Source organism: Takifugu flavidus, chromosome 4, assembly GCF_003711565.1.
Source record: "Takifugu flavidus isolate HTHZ2018 chromosome 4, ASM371156v2, whole genome shotgun sequence".
Taxonomy (NCBI): domain Eukaryota; kingdom Metazoa; phylum Chordata; class Actinopteri; order Tetraodontiformes; family Tetraodontidae; genus Takifugu; species Takifugu flavidus.
This window is the reverse complement of record NC_079523.1, coordinates 13,420,296-13,447,591: the sequence shown is the minus strand read 5'-3', so window position 1 is coordinate 13,447,591 and position 27,296 is coordinate 13,420,296. Positions and strand designations below refer to the sequence as shown.

At 39.6% G+C, this 27,296-nt stretch overlaps 1 protein-coding gene and 1 long non-coding RNA gene across 2 annotated transcripts; one reads left to right on the top strand and one right to left on the bottom strand.

Annotated features, from left to right (window-relative positions):
* Positions 1-7,828: 7,828 nt before the first annotated feature.
* On the bottom strand, positions 7,829-26,721 carry igfn1.3 (immunoglobulin like and fibronectin type III domain containing 1, tandem duplicate 3). Its single transcript, XM_057029640.1, has 25 exons — positions 26,584-26,721; positions 25,814-26,138; positions 23,193-25,703; positions 22,969-23,091; positions 22,738-22,874; positions 22,556-22,655; positions 22,421-22,462; positions 22,288-22,333; positions 22,002-22,185; positions 21,029-21,142; positions 20,105-20,267; positions 19,707-19,979; positions 19,001-19,615; positions 18,784-18,908; positions 18,573-18,714; positions 18,211-18,504; positions 17,824-18,120; positions 17,541-17,720; positions 11,789-11,917; positions 11,402-11,710; positions 11,207-11,292; positions 10,912-11,104; positions 9,045-9,341; positions 8,311-8,637; positions 7,829-8,228 (listed from the first exon to the last, which is right to left on the bottom strand). The coding sequence occupies exons 3-25, from the start codon at positions 23,242-23,244 to the stop codon at positions 8,224-8,226; spliced, it is 4,233 nt and encodes a 1,410-aa protein (XP_056885620.1). The 5' UTR covers positions 23,245-25,703; positions 25,814-26,138; positions 26,584-26,721; the 3' UTR covers positions 7,829-8,223.
* On the top strand, positions 12,288-13,540 carry LOC130523979 (uncharacterized). The gene is made up of 2 exons (XR_008950055.1): positions 12,288-12,341; positions 13,219-13,540. It is a non-coding gene; the product is annotated as an uncharacterized LOC130523979 (long non-coding RNA).
* Positions 26,722-27,296: the final 575 nt, after the last annotated feature.

The window sequence follows — 27,296 nt, the reverse complement described above, 5'->3', positions numbered from 1 at the left end:
ACGGATATCTTCACACTTGATATCTTAGCTTTGCAACAAAAATGGTTGTGCCCTGCATTGAAATTGCTTTTCTGACACAGCTGCAAGATTTTCCTGCATGACATTTATTCTTTGTGTATGTTTGTGTATCTGATGTGAATTTAATTGAATCTTAATTATCTTTTACAGGCAGCACAAGATTAGTAGTAATTTAAACTTGATACAGTAAACAACCCAGCAGATCACATGTGTCTGCAAATTTAGTAAATGTGATGATATGGTCTTGTGTGTCCAGTTCCATATATTTCATTAAATGTAAAGTGACTTTGCTTTTTTTTGTTAAAGTAACGATGTTGCTGTAGTGTTACTTCTCATGAATGACCCCATGTTGAAATACAATCAATTTAACAAAGTTTCTGCCTGTAAGTCTATAAAGTATATAAATGAATGTACTGAATACAGAGATGATTAACATTCAAAAATCTCAGGATAAGATTTTGATTTGATGTAGTTTGGGTAGTTGCACCAAGTGAATCCACCACCCAAGAGAGGGGTGTGATATTTTTGGTCATTAATGGTCCATGGCTGTTGGAGGGTGACAAAACTGGAATGTCATCTGATCAGCCCTCTGGTGCACAAAACTGAATATCCTGACCTGTAAACTAATGTACTTGTAAATCAGATGTTCAATTCTTATTCACACAAGTTATTTTTTATCTTTCGTGAGTGTTACATATAAGATGTTCCAATAACACTTTTGGTCCGTGCTTGTTAGGTTCCTTGTATGACAAGGGATGATATATAGAACTTGGCAGCATGTAGCAAAGAGCATCATAAAACTGATTAAAAGCAAGATATTATATTATAGTCCTGTTTCAAAAGCATGTGACCATATATGGTGTCATGCCTGAAGCTGGTCATGTGAAAGAACACATGGCATCTTTGCTTAATTTAGGTTATGACAGCACTCTATATCTCTCTTGCCCCCACCCGCTCTCTCAAAAGGATGCTCCTGAAATGTGCACTTGAAAAAGAAACCCTTAATTTACTGTATTCTGCAGTATTTATTATTAGATTTTTTTTTTTTTTACATACATTGTATGTAAGTAAGTCTGCAGATGTATGATGAAAAAGCACAGGTACAATGCTGCATAAACATTATCAGTGGGACAATTGACTGGACAATTTTTTTACACTCTGTAGACGTAACGTAATGCGTGCAGAATTGTTTGTATTGCTATTCAAAGCATATTTTATCATATATTTGCATTTCTTATGTCCAAGAAATAACATGAATGAAATGAGGACAGAATGAAATTTGCAGAAAATTCTAAAAATTCTAATTGCTGACAATCATTTCATTTTGCATTTTCCCCCACATAGTTTCTGTTTATATTAGATTGTTAACAGTGATCTTGCCTTATTTTTAAATAAAACTGTAGAATCCCAAATATAGAACTTACTTTAGTGGGAGAGTGGTGGCGTTGTAAGTTAGATGAGTACTGAACTCGCTCTGGTGGTCCTGTTCAGTTCTGCTTCTTCTCCCTGTGATATATGAGTGTTGCCTCCTAGGTGTTGGGGCTGTTAAATCCTTACTTGGGATGTCAATGACTAGATGCTGAGTACTCACGTTGTCAGAAATGGCGCCTGTCGAGAAGGGAGATTACCATTTCATTTTGGGTGCAAATTGCAACCTTCCTGAAAGGGGAGCAGGTGACTCGCAGGGTGCTTGCTCAAGTACCAGTGGGTAGACTGCAGACTGGGACTGTGGAATGTCCCTTCCATTGAAATACCGAGCATTACAGCATCACCACTAAACCCTGCATTAAAATGACCTTTTTGCATTAAACTCTGCCGACAGTTTTTCTATTTTGAATCCAGTATTCTAATCCTTTTGTTCCAAATTTGCTGTTGTCTACATAAACTTTATCTATATTGTGTTTACTACATGTCAATACAGTCTATACAACATCTTTAAAAAAAAAAAAAAAACCCGTGTGGAAAAAATGAATGCTCTCAATTTTCAGATTTCAGAAACATTATTAATTCATTTTCAGAATCATTAGGCTTTTTCCATAAAACTTAGTTTTCATGTATATTAATTTCCGACTTCATCTTTCAGTGTCCTGGAACTAATTTGAATGTAAATTTGGGTAAGCACAGGGCCTTTCATACATTTTGTCAGGAATTTTAAACTAGCCTCATGACTGAAAAACAAAAATCTGTTAAAGTAATATTTTGGATTTGTCCCAGGGAGAAGTCAGTTTACAGTATAATATCTGTAATGTGGCCTATGTAGTAAAGAAACAAACAAGCAAAAAAAAGAGCCCAATTAATAAAAAATCAAATGTAACATTGTCCCTTCTGTCATGTGTTCTCAGTCTATATTTACACACCCATGCTTGGTGGTATTCAGTTAGGTTCAGTTTAGTTTAGTTCAATTAAATTAAATTAAACTTAATTCAAATCAATTTAAATAAATTCAATTCAATTTTGAAAAATCAGATGAGGCAAGTAAGATACTGTGCTAAAGATCACTTTTTTTTTGTCTACTCTCCCCATGACCCAAGAAGGGATAACATGGTTAAGATGATGAGAACTCGCTTTTTACCTTACATAAAACTAACAAAACACTCATCATTCTCTTCCAACCAGCTAAGTTTAACATTTTATCTTATGTGAATGTTTTTGGACTGTGGGTTAAAATGGAGCCCCTGGAGAAAAACAAAAGAGGCATAAGGACCACAGAAAAGCTTCAAAAAGCGTCAAACTTGAGGTAAATCTGTTAATGATGCATCAACTATCAAAGGGGGCTATATCAGGATACATGTTCTCCAAATTAGAGGTATACCTCAATATTTAGTGTGCACTTTAACAGCTTACTAGGAATGAATATGTGAATGATTAAAAATGTTAATAAATTATTACGATCAATACATATGTTGTGTTCTTAGGATTCCAATGACAATTGTAACTCATGGTTAAGAACCATGTATTCAATGAAGGCTAGGTAAGAATATTTCTGAGCATGATAAGTCATGTATATTTCGGGCAGTCTCATAAACCAGATGCAATGCCACAGGAACTTTGACTTGTACCAGGCACGGGAAGCTGATATGAGATACTTGATGTTAAAGGCATTTATCGCATGGAGGTCACTGAAGCCAGAAGCTTTGAATTCCATACCAGTAAACAATTAAGGAAATGCTTGAAAACAATATTGACAAAATTTAATATTTCATCTTGAAAAAGTGTTGTGTTTATTATCTGTATCTACAACAATTCTATAGATTTTTAACAAACACAAAAGCTATGTTTTCGAACTAAACAAATTATGTTTGTACTGTCACTCCTTCAAACAAAACATATATTTTTTTTAGCATATCACAACCTACCAGAAATTGCTAAATATATGATTAGTGTGTTCCTTTAGATGGTTTAAAAGAAAAAGTCGATGACTGTAAACTCCATGTAGTCTTTACTTGGCTGTCATGTGACGTCTCCCAACATGGAGCGCAGGAGGTCATGGCTAAGGTTTCTCAGTCATGCACGTAAATTTGGGTTATTTTAAGACTTTCCACAATATCCTCTGAAATATAAAACATGTGTGAACCACTGTAAATGAACTTGAAGCCTTTTTCTCAGAACGGAAGCTGTGCATGTGATGTTACAGTTTAAAAAGACAAAATAAATACATGGTGACGGTGACATAATCAGTAAGCAATTATGTCATTCTCCAAATTTAAGTTAGGCATAAGAAAATAGATGCCATCAACACATGCACACAGACAGACAGACAGACACATAAATAGATAGATAGATAGATAGATAGATAGATAGATAGATAGATAGATAGATAGATAGATAGATAGATAGATAACTTAGGTATTATATACTGTATATATATATATATAAAATTGCAGCAGTGATATATTGAAGGTTTAATGACAGTTAAGTAACTAATAGTTATTGTATGAATGGTGATAGTTATGCTGATGGTCATCCATCCATCCATCCATCCTCTACCGCTTATCCGAGGTCGGGTCGCAGGGGCAGCAGCCTAAGAAGAGAAGCCCAGACTTCCCTCTCCCCAGCTACTTCGTCCAGCTCATCCGGGGGCATCCCCAGGCGTTCCCAGGCCAAGACCCCGAGGTACTTGAACTCCTCCACTTGGGGCAGGATCTCCTCCTTGACCCGGAGAAGGCACTCTTTTTCCGGTTGAGAACCATGGCCTCGGATTTGGAGGTGCTGATTTTCATGCCAGCCGCTTCACATGCGGCGGCGAACCGATCCAGTGATCGTTAGAGGTCACAGGCTGATGACGCCAAAAGGACCACATCATCTGCAAAAAGCAGCGACCCGAACCTGAGGTCACCAAACTGGACCCGCTCAACACCATGACTGCACCTAGAAATTCTGTCCATAAAAATTATGAATAGAATCGGTGACAAAGGGCACCCCTGGCGGAGACCAACCCTCACTGGAAACGAGTTCGACTTACTGCCAGCAATGCAAACCAAACTCTGACACTGATCGTATCAGTGGGCCCAACACCCCATACTCTCGAAGAACCCCCCACAGGACCCCCCGAGGGACACGGTCGAATGCCTTCTCCAAGTCCACAAAACACATGTGGACTGGTTGGGCAAACTCCCATGCACCCTCGAAGACCCTGCTGAGGGTGTAGAGCTGGTCCACTGTTCCACGCCCAGGATGAAAACCACATTGCTCCTCCTGAATCTGAGGTTCGACTATCCGGCGGACCCTCTTCTCCAGTACCCCTGAATAGACCTTACCAGGGAGGTTGAGGAGTGTGATGCCCCTATAGTTGGAACACACCCTCCGGTCCCCCTTCTTAAAAAGAGGGACTACCACCCCGGTCTGCCAATCTAGGGGCACCGCCCCCGATGTCCACGCAATGTTGCAGAGTCGAGTCAGCCACGACAGCCCAACAACATCCAGAGCCTTAAGGAACTCTGGACGGATCTCATCCACCCCCGGGGCCTTGCCACCGAGGAGTTTTTTGACTACCTCGGCAACTTCAGCCCCGGAGATATGAGAGCCTATTCCCAGGTCTCCAGGCCCTGCTTCCTCATTGGAAGGCGTGCTTGTGGGATTGAGGAGGTCCTCGAAGTATTCCTTCCACTGATCCATAACATCCCGAGTTGAGGTCAGCAGTACACCATCACCACTATACACAGCGTTGACAGAGCACTGCTTCCCCTTCCTCAGACATCTGATGGTGGTCCAGAACCTTTTCGAGGCCGTCCGAAAGTTGTTCTCCATGGCCTCACCGAACTCTTCCCATGCCTGGGTCTTTGTCTCGGCAACAGCCGTAGATGCACTCCGCTTGGCCTGCCGGTACCTATCTGCTGCCTCAGGAGTCCCACAGGCCAGTAAGGCCCGATAGGACTCCTTCTTCAGCCTGATGGCATCCCTCACCACTGGTGTCCACCAGCGGGTTCGGGCATTGCCGCCACGACAGGCACCAACCACCTTGCGGCCACAGCACCGGTCAGCCACCTCAACAATGGAGGCACGGAACATGGTCCACTCAGGCTCAATGTCCCCCGCCTCCCCTGGGACATGGTCAAAGCTCTCCCGGAGGTGTGAGTTGAAGCTCCTTCTGACAGGAGACTCTGCCAGGCGTTCCCGGCAGACCCTCACAATACGTTTGGGTCTGCCAAGTCTGTCCGGCATCCTTCCCCACCATCGGAGCCAACTCACCACCAGGTGGTGATCAGTTTACAGCTCCGCCCCTCTCTTCACCCGAGTGTCCAGAACATGCGGCCGCAAATCCGATGACACGACCACAAAGTCGATCATCGATCTGCGGCCTAAGGCATCCTGGTGCCAAGTGCACATGTGGACGCCTTTATGCCTGAACAAGGTGTTTGTTATGGACATTCTAAGACGAGCACAGAAGTGCAATAATAAAACACTATTCGGGTTCAGATCGGGGGGCCGTTCTTCCCAATCACACCTCTCCAGGTCACACTGTCATTGCCAAAGTGAGCATTGAAGTCACCCAGGAGGATGCGGGAGCCCCCAGAAGGAGTACTCTCCAGCACTCCCTCTAAGGACTCCAAAAAGGGTGGATACGCTGAACTGATGTTTGGCACAAACAACAGTCAGGATCCGTCCCCCCACCCGAAGGCGAAGGGAGGCTACCCTCTCATCCACCGGGGTAAACTCCAATATACAGGCACTGAGCTGGGGAGCAAACAGAATTGCCACCCCTGCCTGTCGCCTCTCACCATCAGCAACTCCAGAGTGGTTGTTGGATTGCAATACCTCTCGTGTGTCACTGCCAATCCGCGTGTTCTTTAAATGAAGACTTCAAGTAAACAAATGTCAATTTCAAAATGTATTTAGCAAACAGAATCAATTCAAGATACAAATATTACAGAGCTCTGGGCCAGTTCATAACCCTAGCAACAACAAAGTCAATTGTCAGGGCATGAAGTCTGACAACCTAACTATCCCTTGGCCCAGTTTATATAGAAAGACATATGTAATTATTGATGCTAATTCAGTCCAATCCAGTCCTTCTTCTTGGGTGACTTCATCTTCTTCTTCCTGCCTCATTTGGTGTTGGTGCAGTCCTTCTCCATTGTCTTCTCAGATGGCCAGGTCAGAGGTCTTATTCCTGTCCAGGAACTTATCAATCACCAGTAAATTATGCTGTCATATTTTACGATGAGGGTCTACCATTTCCTGTCTGCCTGGCTCCAACTGTCTAAGCAGTATTCATGTCAAAGAAGGGTCAAATGACTTGCTTATGTGTATTCCTACTAAAGAGTATATAGTATTCCTAACTTCTAAACTAACTGTAACATAAAACAAAAACATATAGTATAGCGCATGCTAATAAGATAAAAGATGCTAACAAGATAAAATAATTCTCTTCATGGTATAGAGTCCAACCCCTCTCGAGAAGACTGGTTCCAGAGCCCTTGCCGTGCGTCGAGGTGAGGCCGACTATATCTAGTCGGAACTTCTCAACCGCACCAGCTGAGGCTCCTTTCCCACCAGAGAGGTGACATTCCATGTCCCTAGAGCCAGTTTATGCAGCCGGGGATCAGACCGCCAAGGTCCCTGCCTTCGGCCGCTACCCAACACGTTTCCCTTGCCCGGATGTGGGTCACCGGGGCTCCCTCCTGGAGCCAGGCCTGGGGGTGGGGCACGCTGGCGAGCACCTGGTGGCCGGACCTCTGCCCATGGAGTCTGGCCGGGCACAGCCCGAAAAGGCAACATGGGACCCCCTTCCCGTGGGCTCACCACCTGCAGGAGGGGCCAAGGGGGTCGGGTGCATTGTGTGTTGGGTAGCTGATGGTATTAACTTTCAATGTACTGTATGTACAAAGCTACACAATATAAAGCTAATACATGCTATAAGATAATGGTGAATAATTCTATAATCTCAAATATTTTGGATACCCAAAAGCATCTGAGATAGACTCCAAATCCCATGAAGGGATAAACAATCAGATGATGGATGTAAAGTGTGGCTGGGTGAAAATGCATTTTATGAATATAAAGGCTAAATAACAGTAATCTAGTTTTAATCACACATTTAAATTAACAGTTCAGTATGATTAAACATGATAATATACAGATATACAATTTTAAAACCTTAACTCTATATTTCAGAGTAAATATGCATTTATTCATGAATTATGAAATGTACAAAAATGGCAATTTTCATTGAAAAAAAAATTAGCAGTTGTAAAGTTCTAAAGAGCCATTCCTGTTGTGAACCACTTTTAAACAGGTGGAATCTCAGGACATTTTTTCAATCATGTATTGATATTATTGAGAAAAACAGCAATAACTTATAATAACCATATATGTTTTAAGAAGTGTTTATTTGCATGGTTTCCTGGTTCAATTACAATCAAAACAGGCATCAACCTTCTACAGGCTAGTAAAACTTCTGTCCTAAATAGAGTAAACCACCTAAAATCACAGCTCAGAGTTAAATGTGTCAATAATTAAACATGCTTGGAAAGAAAATGACCACTAATTTCATACTTATTGTAAAGAAATTTATATTTTAACTACTGCACAGATTCTTTAATAGTTATGCTTTAAGACTTTTTTCATTGCATTGTTTTTTTTTAAAATTTATTTTCATTGTAATTAACTTGTTTTTACCTGAAAACAAAATCAGTTGACAAAAACAAACAAACAACACTACAGGTTAGTTAGTAAATACTTCAGTAGTATTCTTGTGTCCATGTATCAATCTGTAGGGGGCATTAAAAAGGGAAAAAAGTTAAATCAAATAACCAGAGGAGCATCAAATCATTCATTTTAATTTACTTTTACCATTGACAGCAAGGCGAGCTGAACATTTTGCTCTCCCCAGCGAGTTTTCTGCAATGACAGTATAGTCCCCGCTGTCCTTGGAGCTGACTTTAAGTATCTTCATGGAGCACACGCCACATGTGTTTGTGATGTAATAGTTGGTGTTGGTATTGAGGCTGACATTATTCCGGTACCAGGTAATATGGGGTGCGGGGTTTCCTGTCACTGCACAACTCATGTAGCACTCATAGTACTCTGGACAATTACGCATTTTGAGTGGAACAGTAAAGGAGGGGGCCATCTCAAAGCAGCAGTCCTTGGTTTCAGGGAGTTGTACAGAAAATATTTCTGTCATAAAAAAGGAGAAAAAAAACTTTAAATTCTGTTAAAAATGGCTCATTTCTAGTTGGAAAAACTCTGCATTCCCTGCATATCCAAATTATGTAAAAGTTATTGATCACTTTGATGAATCATTTACATTTAAATGGGACACATTTGTCAGCATATTATATTTGTTTGCATATACAAGTAATGAAAGCATGTGAAGTGACTGTATTCTTTATTTGTATTCTTCATTTTATTCAATTGTAAGTCAATTCTAGGGCTCATATAAAATATTTTAATAATTACAAAAAAAAGAAAATATAGCTAAAATACGGTAAGTATAATGAGACATGGATAGTTTCTTCAAAAATAATGTCTTTCATTTAAATTTCTCAAAAACAGTGTTTTGATGCTTTGGCATTAAAACATACCTTTTCTTTTCTTCACTTCCCAAGCCTGTGATTCTGAGGGTTTAGAGACGCCCATGTCGTTTTTGGCATAGATCCGGAAATAATACTGCCTTCCTGGCATTATATTAACGACAGTAAACTTGTTATTGAAGAGATGGTCTGCAACAGTTTGCCAAGAACGCTTGACAGAATCCCGCTTGGTTATCATGTAATGCAGTCTGTCATCTTTCTTTTCATCTGGAGATGGGGTCCAGGAGATGGTCACTGTTCCTGACACATTTTCCTCCAGCTCCACTGGGCCTGAAGGTTTAGGATCATCTAGAAAAGAATTACATGAGTACTGTAATTTCCGGACTATAAGCCGCTACTTTTTTTCGACACTTTAAACACTGCGGCTTATTCTACGGTGCGGCTTATTTATGTTTTTTTTTCGTGGCGCACTATCACAACTGTTGTGAATCAGTCATTTTTACGAACCCTCATCAACATGGAAAATACTAAAAGAAAAGCATATGATGCGGCTTTTCAGTTAAAAGCGATCACTCTGGTGGTTGAAGAAGGAAATTGAGCTGCCGCGTGTAATCTTGGCATACATTACGGTAATCAATGGCGAGCAGGTGGAGACACCCGCCTGAAGAACTGATCCAAAACAAAAAGACGACAAAAGCTTTTAGACGTAAACATCGCAGGTGGACCAAGCTTGAAAACATTCTGAAAGACTGGGTCAACACACAGAGAGCAGGTGGCCGCAGTGTTGCCGCTGTACAAATCAGACTGAAGGCAAAAGCAATCGCCACCGCGATGAAAATAGAACATTTTAGAGGTGGGCCATCAAGGAGTTATAGATTGGAGTCATTGTTTGAGTAAAAAAGCATAAACAACGTAATTTGTGTGTAGCTGATACAAACGTATATTTCAAGGTAGCTGCATTACAGACACCGTTAGAAAAAAAGCATTTACCGGTACAATATATTTATGTTGCTAAGCGGACGTGATGAAAATTAGATTTAAGGTCTTAACATACAAGTGAAAAGAGTGGCTGTTGTTTCTTACCTGTCTGTCACTCGTCAGTGACTCGTCTCTTACGGTAATAAGAACATCTACTGGTACTGAATGTTTTCGATCTAATTTTTCATATTACTACGCGGGATACCTGCGGCTTAAAATCCAGTGCGGCTTGTATAAGTACAAAATTGATTTTCTTTCTACAATTAGATTATGCGGCTTTTAATCAGGTGCGCTCTGTAGTCCAGAAATTACGGTAAATGTTTTGCAGTTTTAACTATAATCCCAATACTACAAGATGAACATGATGTGTATAGACTGTATGAGGATAACACAACAAAAGCAATAGAAGTACACATCATATAGAGGTTTCTGCAGTCACAACTCCATGTGGTGTTCCTCTTCTCGAACTACCACAGATTTGCTTGCCTTCTTGCTTGATTTACCTCCCTTTGCATGGAGGTGTATTATGTTTAGCACTAGCTTTGAATTCATTATTGCATTCCTACTGGTTGCTAGTACATGTAGGTTGTAGCAGACATCACATTGTGTGGCAGTCATCATGAATTCCTACTACTGTCAGACTGTTGCTGTTGCTATCGTTCGTCTCAAGACCGTGACTTTAAAAAATCATAACCAAAGATATCACTACATTTCTGTCAAGATTGGTATGTTTCATCTATGTGGAGTAGAATATAAACCAGACTTAAGCTTACTGTTGCCCAAGTTTGTTAATGTATAAATGTATGCACCAGCAGTTCTTAATAGTAAAAAATTAACATAATGTGTGACTATCAAGCAGCTTACCTTGATGAGACAGTTTAAGCACAATTTATAAAAGATCACACTCTACTTAAATAAATCTTGAAGTTAATTTTATTACCTGTCACTCTGATCTCAACACTAGAGCTTTCCTGTCCCACAAGGTTCTTGACCATAATTGTGTAGATCCCAGTGTCTTCACGTTCAGGTGAGGGGATTATTAACTGTGATGATGTGTCTGTGTTGCTTACAGTCACGTGCTTTGCAACAGAATGACCATCCTTCAGCCAGTTAATACTTGGTATTGGACATGCCTGTCAACAGTCAAAATTGGGCATGACATACTGCTACAATAATCAGCAAATATACATGGACAATTGATTAATTGTTCTTTTGAAGTGAACATTATACTAAACCTGAAAGTTGAAGTTGATCCGGGCTGAATTACCAGCTTTCACCACCATGAAGTTCTTAATTTTTCTGTCGGTGAAAGTCGGTTTCACTGTGAAAAGATGGAAATGGAATTTAAACAAAAAATACGTTTAATTATGTTAAGCTGAAAAAAATGGATTTAGATTCTATCTCTACATTTACAATTTGTAGTCACTTACCTGGGGGAGGCATTGCAATTATATAATTGTCCAAGTCTTGAGGTTCACCATCTCCACCTTCATTGGTAGCCACAACTCGTACCCAATACATGGCCATAGATTTCAGACCCATAATAGTATATGAGTTCATAATGATAGCACTGGAGTTACAACGACTCCATTCTGGATCTTCTGCTGGTCTGAACTCCACAAAGTATCCTTTAGCCTCATCCTGGACTTCCTCTTCCTCCTTAGGTTTTGTCCACCCAAGTGATAACGTAGTATAAGTGGAGTCTGTCACCCTGAGATCGATAACTTTACCAGGTGGCTCTGAGAGTGAAAATGAGATTTAGCGATCAATAAAAAAATTAAATAAGAAATTTGAGCTAAAAACGATCCATTACTCACTTTTTGGATCTCTGGCAAAGACAAATTCCGAAGGTGGACTTGGCTCCCCAGAACCAGAAATGTTGATAGCAGATACACGGAACTCATACTCAATACCTTCAACAACATCTTTCACAGCATACTTTTTTTCTGTTGGCAAAAAAAGCGATATCCCACAAAACTAGTACCAGTCAGTGAATTAGAAATGTTGTATTTAATTCAAATAAAACATAATATGAAGACAAGCTATGTTATGGAACTGGTCCCTTGACTTAGTACAGGCAGTGGAAGAAGTGATTATGGCTAAGCTTTCGTGCCTGGTTAACAAAGTCTGTCACCTCTAGTCTTACACTTTATGTAAAGCCAAACCCCTTGTTACTTGCTTGGCACTCTAGTGGTTCCTGGTGGTGGGTAAGTGTAATTGCAAGTAGTATAGGGTAAAGGTTTGTGACGTCACCACGCAGAGGCGTGCTTTCCACACCTGCAAGGTATTTCCAATTATCCTCACTCCCAAGCTGGAAAGCAATGAGACCATACTTGAGGTGTTTGCTCGCAAGATCTGGAGGGACATTTGGTAAGCACCGTTTTAACTTGTTTTAAGCCTTACATTTCAGCGTGTCGGAAGAAGACGTAGTATTGCATTGTGACTACGCTGATTGTTGAATTAGAACGTTCACTTTCACGAAGTAGTGCTGCTTACAATTAGGATGTTGGCGTTCAGTGATAGGCGCAGGCCCAAACAGATACATTGTTGCAGTTTATAGCGACTCAAACACAGTTAAACAATGATAGGATTTTGAGCTTTGAGGGATATTGCTATTTTGCACATTCAGAAACATTTACATTTTCTGCTGTTAAACCTGATTGTCTTAATGAAATTATGGTGTAGCCTATTTCCTTGGTTACATTATTGCGAGTTTGCACATTTATATTTATGGCTATTGGGTTTTATGTGTAATATGTCTGAGTTTCTTAAACATGTTCATTTCTATGTTGCCGAAAAATTTCATATGTTTACATTTCTTTTTTTTTCTTTTTTTCCATTTCAATTTGACCACTGGACTACCTGCTATTGTGATCTTGGGCTGTCTGTCTGTAAACTAAGAAGTTACCCTGATGAAAAAATTATAAAGGGGGAAAAAACAAAAAAAACAAACTGCTGCCTCTGAGTGAAATCCTGTTCAACCTTCAATCTTGCAATTCCTTTTCAAGTTGGGAAAATAAGGGCAAATAAACCTGAGAGAAAAAAGCCCTCACCTCAAAAAGAAACTTGACACTTTAAATGCACAGTTCCTTTAGTAGCATGGTTGATTCCCAGGATGTATTTTTCTTATGGCCTGTTTTTATGCTTTTGTGATACTTGCCCGTTTGTTAGGTCTGTTGTCTTATACTTTCACAATTAATGTCTGGTGCTTTCTGTTTTGCATTACTCACCATTTTCTCTGTTTCAGAATTTCTCTCCTGTTTGGGAAACTCTCCCTAATTTGACTGAATATCCATGGACAGAACTAAGCAAGTGATTAACTATTTATTTTAACTGTGAATTGATCACTTCCTTGCATTTGAGTCCTGCTCATTCTGTTTGTCATTCATGACAGCTTTTTACTTTTACAAGCTCTCTCTGAAAATACTACTGCTGCATGTTACATATACCAAACAGAGGCTCATATTGCCTTGGCCTGTCTTTTAATCGACTGGATTTAATTTCAGTCTGTTAGAAGAGAGGTAAACTGACTTGAGTACTAATTGAAATTAAAGATATCGATATATGCACTTTGTAAGTCATGTCTAATGTAATTTTATTTTAGCAGTTTACTGGGATTCATACGTAAGCTAAAATCCAACATGGCTATAACTGTTAAGTAGCGTTTGGTTTAAGAACAACAAAAAACTGACAGATCCTCAAATCAGTTTTGATTTGGAAATTTGTATCTCGCAGTACGAATGATTGGTTTGATCCCTGTGGGTCCACTTAACTTTATCAGCAGAATATGCCTTTTTCTTTGGTAAAACTGGTATCTATCAAAAATGGCAAAAAATGGCGCTGTCTCAGGCGGCAGCCAGTAGTAGCAGCTCCCTAAACTTAATTGTTCTTTTTAAACTTTCGTAGTGTTTTCTATACTTGTTTACATTCTTTTCTATTTGGATTTTCTTTCTTTCTTTCCATTTTCAACTGGAGTATTCAGACACCATGTTTTGGAGGCTCGAATACTTTTTTCTCTGTTTTGCGGTGCTTGGGTTATTCGCGGCCCCCATCAGCTGGGCCGAGAAGCGGAGCGGTATTGTCTATACACGCGACCAGCTGATGGCTCTAAGACCACCATCCTTTGTGGTCGGAGAGAAGCCCCAAATCCCTAAGGAGGTGAGGAGGAAACAACGAGGGACTAAGGCTGGAGTTAAACAGAGGATGAAGAGGCGACGTTTTAAACCCTGCGTCCCCGCGGTCATAACGGGGAATGTCAGGTCCCTGGCGAATAAGATGGACGAGCTGGAGGCGCTCACACGGACCCAGCGGGAGTACAGAGAGGCCAGTATCATGTGTTTCACGGAGACGTGGCTCCATGGACTGATACCGGACTCTAATGTGACGATCGCTGGTTTCACCACTGTGCGAGCGGACCGAGACACCACCGCGGCCGGTAAGAAGAAAGGAGGGGGACTGGCCGTGTTCGTTAGCAACAGGTGGTGCAACCCGGAGCATATTCACGTCAAGGAGCGCGTGTGCAGTCCCGACGTGGAACTTATTGCTATCGGACTCCGTCCATACTATTTGCCACGGGAGTTTACTAACGTCATCGCCATCACCGTTTATATTCCTCCGACCGGTAAAGCGGACTCGGCCTGTGACGTCATCCACTCTGTCACGGCTGACCTGCAGACTAAACATCCCGGAGCCTTCATCCTCATCACAGGTGACTTCAATCATGCCTCCCTTAAGTCCACTCTCCCTACATTCCACCAGTATGTCCAGTGCAGCACGAGAGACAGGAAGACTTTGGATCTACTGTATGCTAATATCACCAATGCATACACCTCCACTGCACTCCCTCCGCTAGGCAAGTCTGACCACAATCTCGTGCTGCTCTCCCCATCATACACACCTGTGGTTCAGCAGCAACCAGTCACTGTGAGGACTGTTATGAAATGGTCTGATGGTGCTATGGACTGTCTGCGGGATGCCCTGGAGACCACCAACTGGTCTGCTCTCTGTGAACCACATGGTGAGGACCTGGATGGACTGACAGACTGTGTTTCCGACTACATCAAGTTCTGCACTGAGAACTCCGTCCCCACCAAGAAGGTACGCTGTTACCCAAACAACAAACCATGGGTGACAAGTGACCTGAAGGCCCTTTTGAATAAGAAGAAGAGGGCCTTCACTGCTGGGGACCCGGCTGAGCTCAGGAGTGTACAGAAGGAACTGAAACGCAGTCTGAAGGAGAGCAAGGATGCCTACAGGAAGAAGCTGGAGGAGAGACTGGAGAGGAACCAGACCAGGGATGTTTGGAGTGGGATGAGGACGATCACTGGCTTCCAGAAGAAAGGAATACGCTCAGCTGATGGGAACGTGGACCAAGCCAATGAGTTGAACCAGTTTTTCAACAGGTTTGACTCTAGCTCCCCCTCCCCCAGCTGTCCCAATATTCCTCTGGATAACAATGGGTCCCCTTCACACCTCCCAGAGCCCCTAACACCTCTGCCAACTTCTTCCCCCTCCCCCCTGCTGACACCCTACATGGATCCCAGCATGTCACCCATCCCCCCGACAGGACTATCCTTCACGTCTGGCCAGGTGAGGAGAGAGCTGGAGAGGCTCAACCAGAGAAAGGCTGCCGGACCGGACGGCATCAGCCCACGGGTGCTGAGGAACTGCTCCAGGCAGCTGTGTGGGATACTGCAGCACCTGTTCAACCAGAGCCTTCATCTTCAGAGGATCCCAGTGCTTTGGAAGACATCCTGCCTGGTCCCGGTGCCAAAGAAGACCCATCCTGTGGCACCGAGTGACTATAGGCCAATAGCACTGACCTCCCACATTATGAAGGTCATGGAGCGGCTGGTGCTGTCACACCTCAGACCTCTGGTGAGCCCCTTTCAGGACCCTCTGCAGTTTGCCTATCAGCCCAAGGTGGGGGTTGATGACGCAGTGATATACCTGCTGCAGAGGGCTTACTCCTCCTTGGACAGACCAAACACCACAGTGCGGGTCATGTTCTTCGACTTCTCTTCTGCCTTCAATACCATCCAGCCAAGACTGCTGAGGGCGAAGTTGGAGAAGATGCAGATGGATGCTCCCCTTGTTTCTTGGATCGAGGACTACCTGACAGGTCGGCCACAGTTTGTGAGACTGCGGAGCTGTGTGTCCGACCCCCTGATGAGCAACACAGGAGCTCCCCAAGGAACTGTGCTCTCCCCCTTTCTGTTCACCACCTACACAGCCGACTTCCAGTACCACTCTGAGACATGTCATCTCCAGAAGTACTCGGATGACACAGTCATAGTCGGGTGTGTGGAGAATGGACAGGAGGATGAATACAGGGACCTTGTGGAGAGTTTTGTCAGGTGGAGCAGGGAGAACCTTCTGCAGCTCAACGTGACCAAGACGAAGGAGATGGTGGTGGATTTCAGAAAAAGCAAGTCCCCACCCTCCCCAGTCTGCATCAGTGGGAAGGACGTGGAAATAGTCCCATCTTACAGGTTCCTGGGTGTTCAGCTGGACAATAAACTGGAGTGGTCCACAAACACCGATGCTGTCTACAAGAAGGCCATGAGCAGACTCTATTTCCTCAGGAGACTCAGGTCCTTCAGTGTTTGCAGCAGGATGCTCCAGATGTTCTACCAGTCTGTTATGGCTAGCACCATCTTCTTTGCTGCAGTGTGCTGGGGTGCAGGCATTAAAGCAAAGGATGCCAACAGACTCAACAAACTCATCAAAAAGGCAGGGTCTGTTGTTGGCTGTAGACTTGATAACTTGGACGAGGTGGTGAGGGACAGGATGGTGTTGAAACTGCGGACAATCATGGACAGTCCCTCCCACCCCCTCCATAACACAGTGGACAAACTGAGGAGCAGCTTCAGCAACAGACTCCTGCAGCCTCGCTGCTCCAAGGAACGGTACAGGAAGTCATTCCTGCCGTCCGCCATTAAACTGTACAATTCACTCAAACCAACTCAACAATAATTGTGTAATGTTTATGTTGTAATTTTATTTCTAATTTATTCTATATTTATGTATATATGCTTATAATGCTTATAATATGTATATATTATATTATGTATATATTATATATATGCTTATAATATATGCTGTATATATGCTTATAACATTCTAATCTATCTGTATTTATTTTTTTTCTGTCTCTTTACTCTGCATTCGCTGCTACTATAATTCAATTTCCCCACGGGGATGAATAAAGTCATCTTAATCTTAATCTTATCAATGGTTTTACATAGCCTAAAATAGAAATTGTTTTCCTTCCAATTTAACACTATGTTGTTTAATGGTGAATTTGGGGTCCCCGTCCATAATTGCAGTTGAAAAAAATGTCCTGTTTAATGTATCACTCAGTTTTGAAATAAGACTGGTTCTGCATTTTCACTTTCACATGAACAGCTATATCGCATGGTGCATTGCCATTAAAGCAGCCATGTGCACAACAGCACAATACTATTTTTATCTTGCATAGCCATGCCTGCATAAGTCTGTAAACTGTCACATACAAAACAAATAAATTGGTAGATACAATCAAATTGTCAAAACATGGATTGATCCTACCTCTAATAGGCTCATCAGGTGGGTTCACAAAACTCCAGAGGTTACTGCCATTCTTGCGTTTCTCTACATTGTAGCCTAAAAGATTTGTCCCTCCTGTATTAGATGGCGCAGTCCACACCAGATTGATACAGTCTTTGAAAGCACTAACAATTTTTGGTGCAGCTGGGGGTCCAGGGAATGCTAAGGAAATAAATTCAATTATTCATGCAGCTAGCAAATATGTTGGAAAAAAGAACACACAAATAATCAACCATAAAAACAGTGTGCTCATCAGTATACCTACCCTTTGTCCCTGCCTGAATGTCATCAGTCTCCATCATTTCACTGATGCCTTGGTCAGTTTCTGCCCTGATGTGGTAGCAGTATTTTCTGCCATGGTCCACATCAGTGTCCCTGTATTTTGGCTCTGTGCCAACACTGCCAAGTTTCTTCCAACTATTTCGGCCAATCTGTTGGCGCTCCAGGATGTATCCTATGATAGGAGAGCCTCCATTATCCTTAGGTACCCTCCATTTGAAGTCAATGCATGTTGAAGAACTCTCAATAATATCCAGAGGGCCAAGGGGCTGTGTGGGTTTATCTGTGGGGGGAAAAAGGGAAAGTACAGAAAAATCACTTTTAGGTAAATTCAAAATTTCTGGATGCAATGTGCTACATGCCAATAACAAACCTAATACAACAATGTCAGTAGTTGCTTCAGTAGTTCCACATTCATTTTTAATCTTAATCTTAATTTCTCCTGAAGATTTGCGTCTACATTTTGTTAACACCAGTTGAGTGTGGGTAGAGGACTTCTCGATCTTGATGTTGGTGTCCTCCAGCAGCTCTTCTCCTTCATGGTACCACTGTACCTTCATGGGTTCCCGACCGACGAAAGATATTTTAAATGTTGCACTTTTCCCAGTTTTAATCTTAACAGGTTTCTGAAATTCCTTGAGGTCATCTGGGTTAATTCTTGGGGGATCTAGAGAAAAACATTTTTTATACATTTATATTAAATTTAAATATTGTTACATTTTGACTGTAAAGTACCTTCAACTTTTAACATAGCCTCTGTTTTCCGTCCATCGGCTTCACATCGGTACTTTCCAGCATCTTCTTCTTTACAGTTTTTGATAATGAGTTTACGGAAATTGTGGTCTTTAACAATGCATATCTCATCTGTAGCTGTTATCTGAAGGAAGAGCACTCAACTATAAGTCACAAGATTAAAGGCAATGCTGTTGTTCTAAAGCCTTCTCACCTCTTTCCCATCTTTGTACCACACTCCATCACATTCTTCACTGCTCAGCTTACAGACCAATTCAGCATTTGCACCAAGGATGGCAGTTACATCACATAGTCCACTAGTGAAATACACTCCTGGATCTAAAGAAACAACCAAACTCACATTAAGGTGTATGTTAACACATGTAAAGTCTTGCAGAGACTGGTACTCTTTTCAAATACAGACATCTTACCAATAACTGTATCTGGAACAAGTGCGCCTGCTCTCAATCGCATTCGTTTTCCTTTAATGGGTTCCTCTACTTCAATGTTTTCCTGTCCTTCTCCCTGTTTTTTGGGCTGTGATGTAGATTTACCTGCTCCAGTAGGCACCCCTTCCACATCCTCTTTAACACTCTCTTCTTGCTCTCCAACTCCGTCCATGTCATTATCATCATTTGTGTCCTCTTCTATTTCCTCGCTATCCCCTTTGTCTTCACTATCTGCACTTAGTTCTGCTTTGGCTTTTGCCTTTTTCACCATCTTTTGCTTTTCTTTACCCTTTTCAGTTGCACTTGATTTTTTCTTTGCCTTCAGCTTTGCTTTTGCTTCAGCTCTAGCTTTGGCTTTAATCTCTGCCTCTACTCTTGCTTTAGCTTCAGATTCTGCCTTTGCAGCTGCTGCTGCAGCAGCTTCTGCAGCTGCTGCTTCTGCTTCTGCTTTTATCTTCAGCACCAACTCTTCTTTTTCTTGTTGTATTATGGCATTTTGCTGCTGAGCAATTCTCAAAAGCTCTTCTCTCCCTGCACCACCTGCTCTGGTTGTTTTACGAGCTTTCTTTTTTCCTCGCATCTTTGGATCATTATCACCTGTTGAAAAATGCACAGCACAAGGAAATGTTTACTGATTCGTAAGAGAAAATTGTTTCTATATAAAAAGGGTGTCATTTAAATTATTTACCTTCCACTACAAGCCAGGCACTGCAGGATGCAAGCCCTGCCACAGCGGCATAAATTCCTTTGTCCAATGGCATGCAGTCCTTCACCACCAAAGTGTGAATTAGCATGTCCTCAGATACAAGGATGTCAAATTTTTCCCCTTGCTCCAGTGGTATGTTTTTTCCTTTCCACGTGATCTTTTTCAGGGGTTGCGAGATAACACACTCAAATACAGCATCTTCCCTCTCTTCTGCTTTCACATCTTGAATCTTGTACAGGAAATCCACATTAGGAACTGAATAAACCACACAAAGTCTTAAAGTTAGCCAGGGAAAATGTGGCTTTTGGCATTTCATCCTAAAAGGGCATCTGTGTATGGAATAGGAATTACTGTTAAATGTTTGGAATACTATATCCCACCTTTAAAATCAGTTGAAAACACTTTGACTCCATCAACCTCTACTTGGTATAGTCCTGAATCCTCAGGGTCAACACCATTGATGCTAAACACATATTTCTTCCCCACTTGCTTCAGACCATGTTTAATGTCTGTGTCAGCATCAAAGGGGATCATAACTCCATCCTGTTTAAACAACAGTGAGCTGAATGTCATTTTCCAACACAACAGAAATATTAGATCTGCAAAGAAGTCTTAAAATAAAAATCTTCACAAGATATTATTTGCAAACGTGTGCTGTCTAACCATTAATCATATGATTACACAATAAACAAATATGCATCACAAATTTTAGGTTCCTTGAAGTTTAACTTTTTAATATTTTATACAGTTAGTGAACTGGATGGAAGCAAAGACCTTTATTTTAGTGGAACAATCCTTCCATCACCTTAGCTAAAAATTATGTCTTAAATAGTTTTTTGATGAGTAATGAATTTTCCCATACTTAAGTTAGAGCCATCTGCTGTAAATGATACTGTGTTTTTAAGTGCCTACAGATAGCACTGTAGGTATAGCATGTTCCATTAAATTTTCTAAAGGAAGAAACTACTTATATTGTTCACAAATCAAAAGCTGAAAGCTATTTATCCTTTTGCTATATTAGAATATCATAGCTGATTCAGAAAAGTAAAAAGTCCAAAATTCTGTATGCTTTTAAGCGGTGATAATGCCACATCAATGTAAAGTCTCAAATATCCATGATGAGAAACTTGATTAGATTTTAGCCTCTCTTGAACTTCTGGACGAAACCTTTAGACCAAGATATATCTACTGATATATCACTTGTATAATCATTGTAGATTTGTTCTGTGTGTATTTGCTTTAAAATATAGGGCCCATTTTACATCTATGTGTAATAGTGGAATGATTATTAAAATAAATCTCACCTTGAATAAATAGATTTTGCTGCTAGAGTCTTTCAATGACATTTCAAGTTCAAACTCTGCTCCACCATCATCTCTCATTTCAATGGGCTTCAGGTTACAGAGTCTTTCAACAACCTGCAGAAAATGAAATTAGATTTTTTTTTGTTTAAAGTGATCCAGTGCTTCTTTGTATGGAGTCAAATCAGGGCCAAAAGTTTTGATTATTTGAATAAATCAAAAAACATTTAAAAACAAAATTTTAGATAAAATACAACCATATTTTCAGATTCAAAAGTTTATTTTTTATAATACTTTATCTTTTATTCTGTTTCAGATTCTCTTTTTTTATTTGAGGTTTGATTTCCCTCAGCCTCTTCAGTTTCAGGTAGTACTTTTTTCAGATTTGGCGTTTGAACAGATGAATCGTGTGCACAGAATGATGAGTGACTGCATGGCAATGAAGGCTGAGACTGTCCTTATCATGTTGCCTTTAGAAAACATGTAGCATGTCAAATTAATGCACACTATTTGTCATACTGACGAGTGGTTGCCAAAAAAAACAAAATAAAAAAACAACCCCAGTAGTAAAGCTGCACTTGTTTCAAAACTTTTGTAGCACCAATCACAATATTTGGTCAACACATGTAAAGTTTAATACCCAAACTGTCAGTATTTTTACTCCCTCAGTTCAACCTACAAGCATCATTGTGCAGTTAAGAATTTCTATTAGGGGAGCTTTCAAATTATTTCAGTAAAAACTACCGTTATAAAACTACTGATTTAAAACAGACCATGACTGTGTGCTGCGTTGCCTTCACAGTGGCATGAGGACATTGGGAACACCAATACAGACTAATTCGGTTTGACATACCAGTTAGTTTTTGATTTATTTTGACTTTTTCCAAATGATCAAACCTTTTGGCCCTGATTTAACTCCATATCATTGTATTTAATTTACTCTGTATTCCTTTAAAAAAACATGTGGAAAAAGTACCTTTTCCTGCTCTTTTTCTCTTTCTATTTTCTTTTCATTCAGTTTCTTCAGCATTCCACGAAAATCAGTGACACCATATTGGACACAGATGGACTCATAGTCTTTTTTTTCTGCGCTCATCAATACTTCAAAAAACTTTTCATCAGCCTCCATTTTATTCTCTTCTTTTGCATCAATATCAATTCTACAAATTAAAAAAAAAAAACAACCACATAAAATATAAATGTATATATAATTTGGTATTCAATAAAAAATATTCTGCAAGGAAAATAAATCACCATCATACTTATTTTTCAAAGCCTTTTTGAAGTCCTCAGCTGTTTCACGTACAGCTATAATAAAAGTTAGAAGCACGGTTAGAGGTTTTATTCAACGATAACAGACATTCAACAAATATTGTTGTAACATGCACATTTTACCTGTTCTGGATTGCTGCAATGCTTTGTTCTTTTTATAGCCAACTAAGGACAGGAATTACAGTTGAATAAGAAAGCTGCAATTTATTTTTGCTTTTCATGTTAATGTATACAAACAATGCATTAAAAGGTACTGACCCTCAATAACATTAAGTGTGGCAGTTACAATGGCTTTGCCATATTCATTTGTGGCGAAACACTTGTACGTGTCGGCTTCATCTGCTGACACATCTGGAATCTATTAATCATCAAAGTTTTTTGTGATGTAGTTCAGGAGATTTAGTTAAATAAAATTCATGTATCTTGATTATAGCTCCTACCTGTAACTGATGTTCACCAGAGCCTTTATCATAGAGGATCTTGTGCCTCTCATCACCTATCTCACCGTTATTTCTCAACCAGGTCACAGTTGGTGTTGGATTTCCAACAACCACCGCTCTAAATACAACCAATTTTCCTGTAGAAATGACAACAAAGTACTTAATTGTATATAAATTGTAGAGCAAAACATGTCTATGTGACAATTATGGCATGAAGGCATTTTGAGGTACCTTCTTGAATGGTTATGGAAATGGGCTTCCGAGTAAAATCAGGGGTGCTCATTCCTTCTGGTATTACTTCCACATATTGGGTAATCATAACACCTGGCACCTTTGATCTCTTTTTAATTCTCACTGTCATAAAACATGTTAAATTCAATGTAAAGGTTAAGATACCTTCTTTAGATTTATTTAATTTAAGTTTATTAGTGTTTTAACATAACAAAGTGACTTACCCTGTCCAGGAGCAGTCGGCTCCTCTTCTTTGGCTTTTCGTATTTTAAACATTTTGACAAAAACAACAGCTTCTCTCTCTCTATACACACACACACACACACACGGTAAGAATAGTTATGCTGTGTGATAGTGATGATGAATGACAACTATATATGTTTTTGTACGTAGAGGTGAGTAATTTTATCTGCCCTAAATAAAAAACAGAAAGAAATGGTGTATCTCCTAAATACTTAACATTCTTTTTCTTGCTAATGGTATGACTACTTTAGTCCACGTACCACATAAACCTATTTGTTTTGATGGGGTGTGATTGACTGCATATGTAACTTAAGTCATCACCATTCTTAAATTTGGGTCAAGTCATCATCTAGTTACTCTTGAATTCCAGAGAGAACTCGGCTAATTGATAATGAATATAATAATTAAGGCATTCTATTTTGGTTAAACTTATAAAAAATAAAAAAAGTTGGGTCTACCTTTGAGGTGTAAACTTTTGTAAACAATTGCTTTATTTCTCACATAATGCCTTTCTTTCTGATCCTTTTGAGTAGCTGCATTTAGTCCACAAAAGATATTTTAAATCATTTTTAAAATGTAATGTAAGAAAAAGGTAATACTAGCATATTTTATTATTGAAAAATATGTTAAATTAATATGTTGGTAGTCAAACAAAATGTGTGTGGGTTGAATTGAATTACACATAATTATGTGAGCACAGGCAGCAGTTGTGTACCCTTGGTGGTCTGGAATTTAGCTATATTTGTCAGAGAAAATTGAGCCTTTGGTGTGAGCAGCCGAATGATTTATGAATACCTTGTCTGGTCTATATCCCACACCTCTAAGACAATTTTAGCTAGAGGACTTAGAAGTATGTTTATTATTTTATCAGAAAGCTCACATGAAACTTATCAACCTTTATCAGAAAAGAACATTTTGGCATTATTTAGGGTAAATACATAAACAAGGTAACAATGAAAACTCTATCTCAAGTACCAAACAAGTATTGATCATTCATTCCTCATGCCCAACATTGAAATGATACAGAATTATTGCATTCTTTTTTTTAAAAAAACAAACATTAAAACCAAATTCATCACATTTCATATATACCATAACATTGTAAAGATTTTGTAATCATATAAATGCTTTAATGTTAAATTATTTAGAAAAAAACAATAGTTCTGCTGTAAATGTACTTACTTTTGAAATGTATTGCTGCTATTTGCTGTGTCTCTAGCCTGGTTCCAGCTGAATCTTTAGTGTGGTGTTGTATTCAGAGCCAATAAAGCCTATCAGGGACACACAACCTAATGCTTCTTCAATACGCCTCTTGGAGATAGGTTTACTGCCATTTACGGTGGCCCTAAAATGTGATAGGTTCTTAAAAATGGGCCACGGCACATTTGTGATGCTCCTTAGTCCCTCCCTCCAAACTGGAATTTCACTTTCAGCACTTCAGCTGTGAGATTTCCACATCAGTGCCATCAGTTGGGCTGGTTTCCCTTGTGATATGTTGGATGACTGATTTACTTTTCATCATTAAATGTTGAGGTGAGTGCCAATTATTCAGTTTTAGTCTGTTTGCTTGTTTAGACAATAGGGAAAAAACACATTTTAACCTTTTATCTTTTTGAAAATTCTATGTTGTAAACTACTTCTACTCCTTTGCATTAAAGTTATATATATTTAATATTGTTTAGGTTGTTTCTATTATTAACCCAGCAGACGTAAAATATATCATTTATTATTTCAGGCAGTTGTGTTGAGATATGTTTCAAGAATATGAGATACTGTATGTCACCCAGCACCGGTTGGCCCATTTACTCTAATTTGGGGCAAATGCCTGACCTCACAAAAATGCTGAGAGGTAATACAAGAAGACTTCATGTAACTTATTTATGTAAATGTTCATGGGGTGAACAAGTGGCATGTATGATGATACCAAGGTCAACATATGTTCAGCCAGTCAAACACTATAACCATAAAATACTTTCTTTGGAAGTCCATTTTAAGGTTTATTTCTGATAATGAATCCAGGTAACTCACACAACTTCAATCACGATTACTTACAAACTTTATGTAAGTGTTATTCTCATTTAAATTTTACCCTTAAATTTATACTGACAACAAATAATCTGTAGCCTCATCTAGTATTGATACAAAGTGACATACTTTGAAAAGGTGACAAAAATCAGAAATTTTATTAAAACATTGCAGGAGAGGTGGTGCATCCTTCCTTAGTTCTAGTAGTGCTTTTAATAATTATTGTCACATAATTTATGGGAGTCAGAAGACAATAAATTGCAAAGTCATATTCCAAATTTCTATTTTATTGTGATTATGCAATTTAGTGAACCAAATAGATTTGCACTTACATTTAATTGATTCTGTGTTTTGGAGTTAAAAGTAAAATGCATCCAGGAAAATATTGAACCAAATATTTCACTAATCAAATAACGGTATAAAATAAACTTTTAGATTTAATCCACTTCTAGTGTCCTGGATTTACTCTAAGGGAGGAAAAGACATGAAAATATTAGGTTTTATATTTGAAAATGGATCCATATATTATAACCACATTGGGCAAAAAGTTAATTTTGCATCTATAGTGAATAATTACCTCTGACTGTAAGTTTAGTGGAGCATTCGGCCCTTCCCATGCATTTTCTGCAACAATCTTATACTCCCCTGTGTCTTTGGGTCCAACCCTCAATATGAGCAGAGAGCAGACACCACAGGTGTTGGTGATATAGTAGTTGGTGTTAGTATTGAGAATAACATTGTTTCGTAGCCATGTCACATGTGGCATCGGGTCCCCTTTAGGGCACAGGTCATGTAGCATTCATATCCTTGAGGAGCTGCATGCAATTTCAGTGGGACCAGGAATTTTGGGGGACACCGCAGGTCATAAACTTTTGTTTTTGGCATGGTCAAGGTGAACCTCTCTGTGAAGAAGAAGATATACATTAATTTATAAATTGTACCCATATAGCAGGAGAATGAACTGTACATGATATTGCATAAGTGCAGCAATAAGAAGCAGCAGCCTATTTTCAATTCCTACAACAGTCTCTTTTTAAATATTGTTTATTTTCATCCAATACCAAATGCTTCCCCATGTATTTTCTTGCATTGTATGAATGGCTTACTATTACTATTTGTCATTTCAGAGACTGCAGATATAGACAAAAAGGCCCCTTGAATATCCTCTGATCATACATCACCATTAATGAAGTTCAACACCTTGCAAATATTCTCAGGAATAACAGTCAGTTTTAGCTATTTTTCATTGTCCTGTGTTTGTCTTAATTTTCTGATATATATACACTCTCTCTCACTCTCTCTCTCTCACTCTCACTCACACATACACACACATACATGTGCACTTACCTTTTTTGCTGGGAATGAACCACTTTGGTGATTCTGATGGTTTGGAGGAGCCCATGTCATTTTTTGCATAGACTCTAAATTGGTACTCCCGGCCAGGCATTATATTGCAGGCAGTGAATCTATTATTAAATATACGATCTGCTATGGAGTGCCATTGTCTTTTCACAGAATCTCGCTTTGTCACCATGTAATGCAGCCTGTCGTCACGTTTCTCATCTGGCGATGGTGACCATGAGATGGTCACTGTGCCAGGCACATTTTCATCGAGTTCCACAGGACCCGCTGACTTGGGTTCATCTGGTGTGAGCAGCCGAATGATTTATGAATACCTTGTCTGGTCTATATCCCACACCTCTAAGACAATTTTAGCTAGAGGACTTAGAAGTATGTTTATTATTTTATCAGAAAGCTCACATGAAACTTATCAACCTTTATCAGAAAAGAACATTTTGGCATTATTTAGGGTAAATACATAAACAAGGTAACAATGAAAACTCTATCTCAAGTACCAAACAAGTATTGATCATTCATTCCTCATGCCCAACATTGAAATGATACAGAATTATTGCATTCTTTTTTTTAAAAAACAAACATTAAAACCAAATTCATCACATTTCATATATACCATAACATTGTAAAGATTTTGTAATCATATAAATGCTTTAATGTTAAATTATTTAGAAAAAAACAATAGTTCTGCTGTAAATGTACTT

What these genes read in the sequence shown, in the direction of transcription:
- igfn1.3 (XM_057029640.1), bottom strand. Translation starts at nt 23,244, where the DNA reads ATGTTTAAAATACGAAAAGCCAAAGAAGAGGAGCCGACTGCTCCTGGA. An exon ending in TGCCTGGCTTGTAGTGGAAG is followed by an intron (nt 19,616 to 19,706) that starts GTAAATAATTTA and finishes ATTTTTCAACAG; the next exon opens with GTGATAATGATCCAAAGATG. An exon ending in ACCTGATGAGCCTATTAGAG is followed by an intron (nt 11,918 to 17,540) that starts GTAGGATCAATC and finishes TTTTGCCAACAG; the next exon opens with AAAAAAAGTATGCTGTGAAA.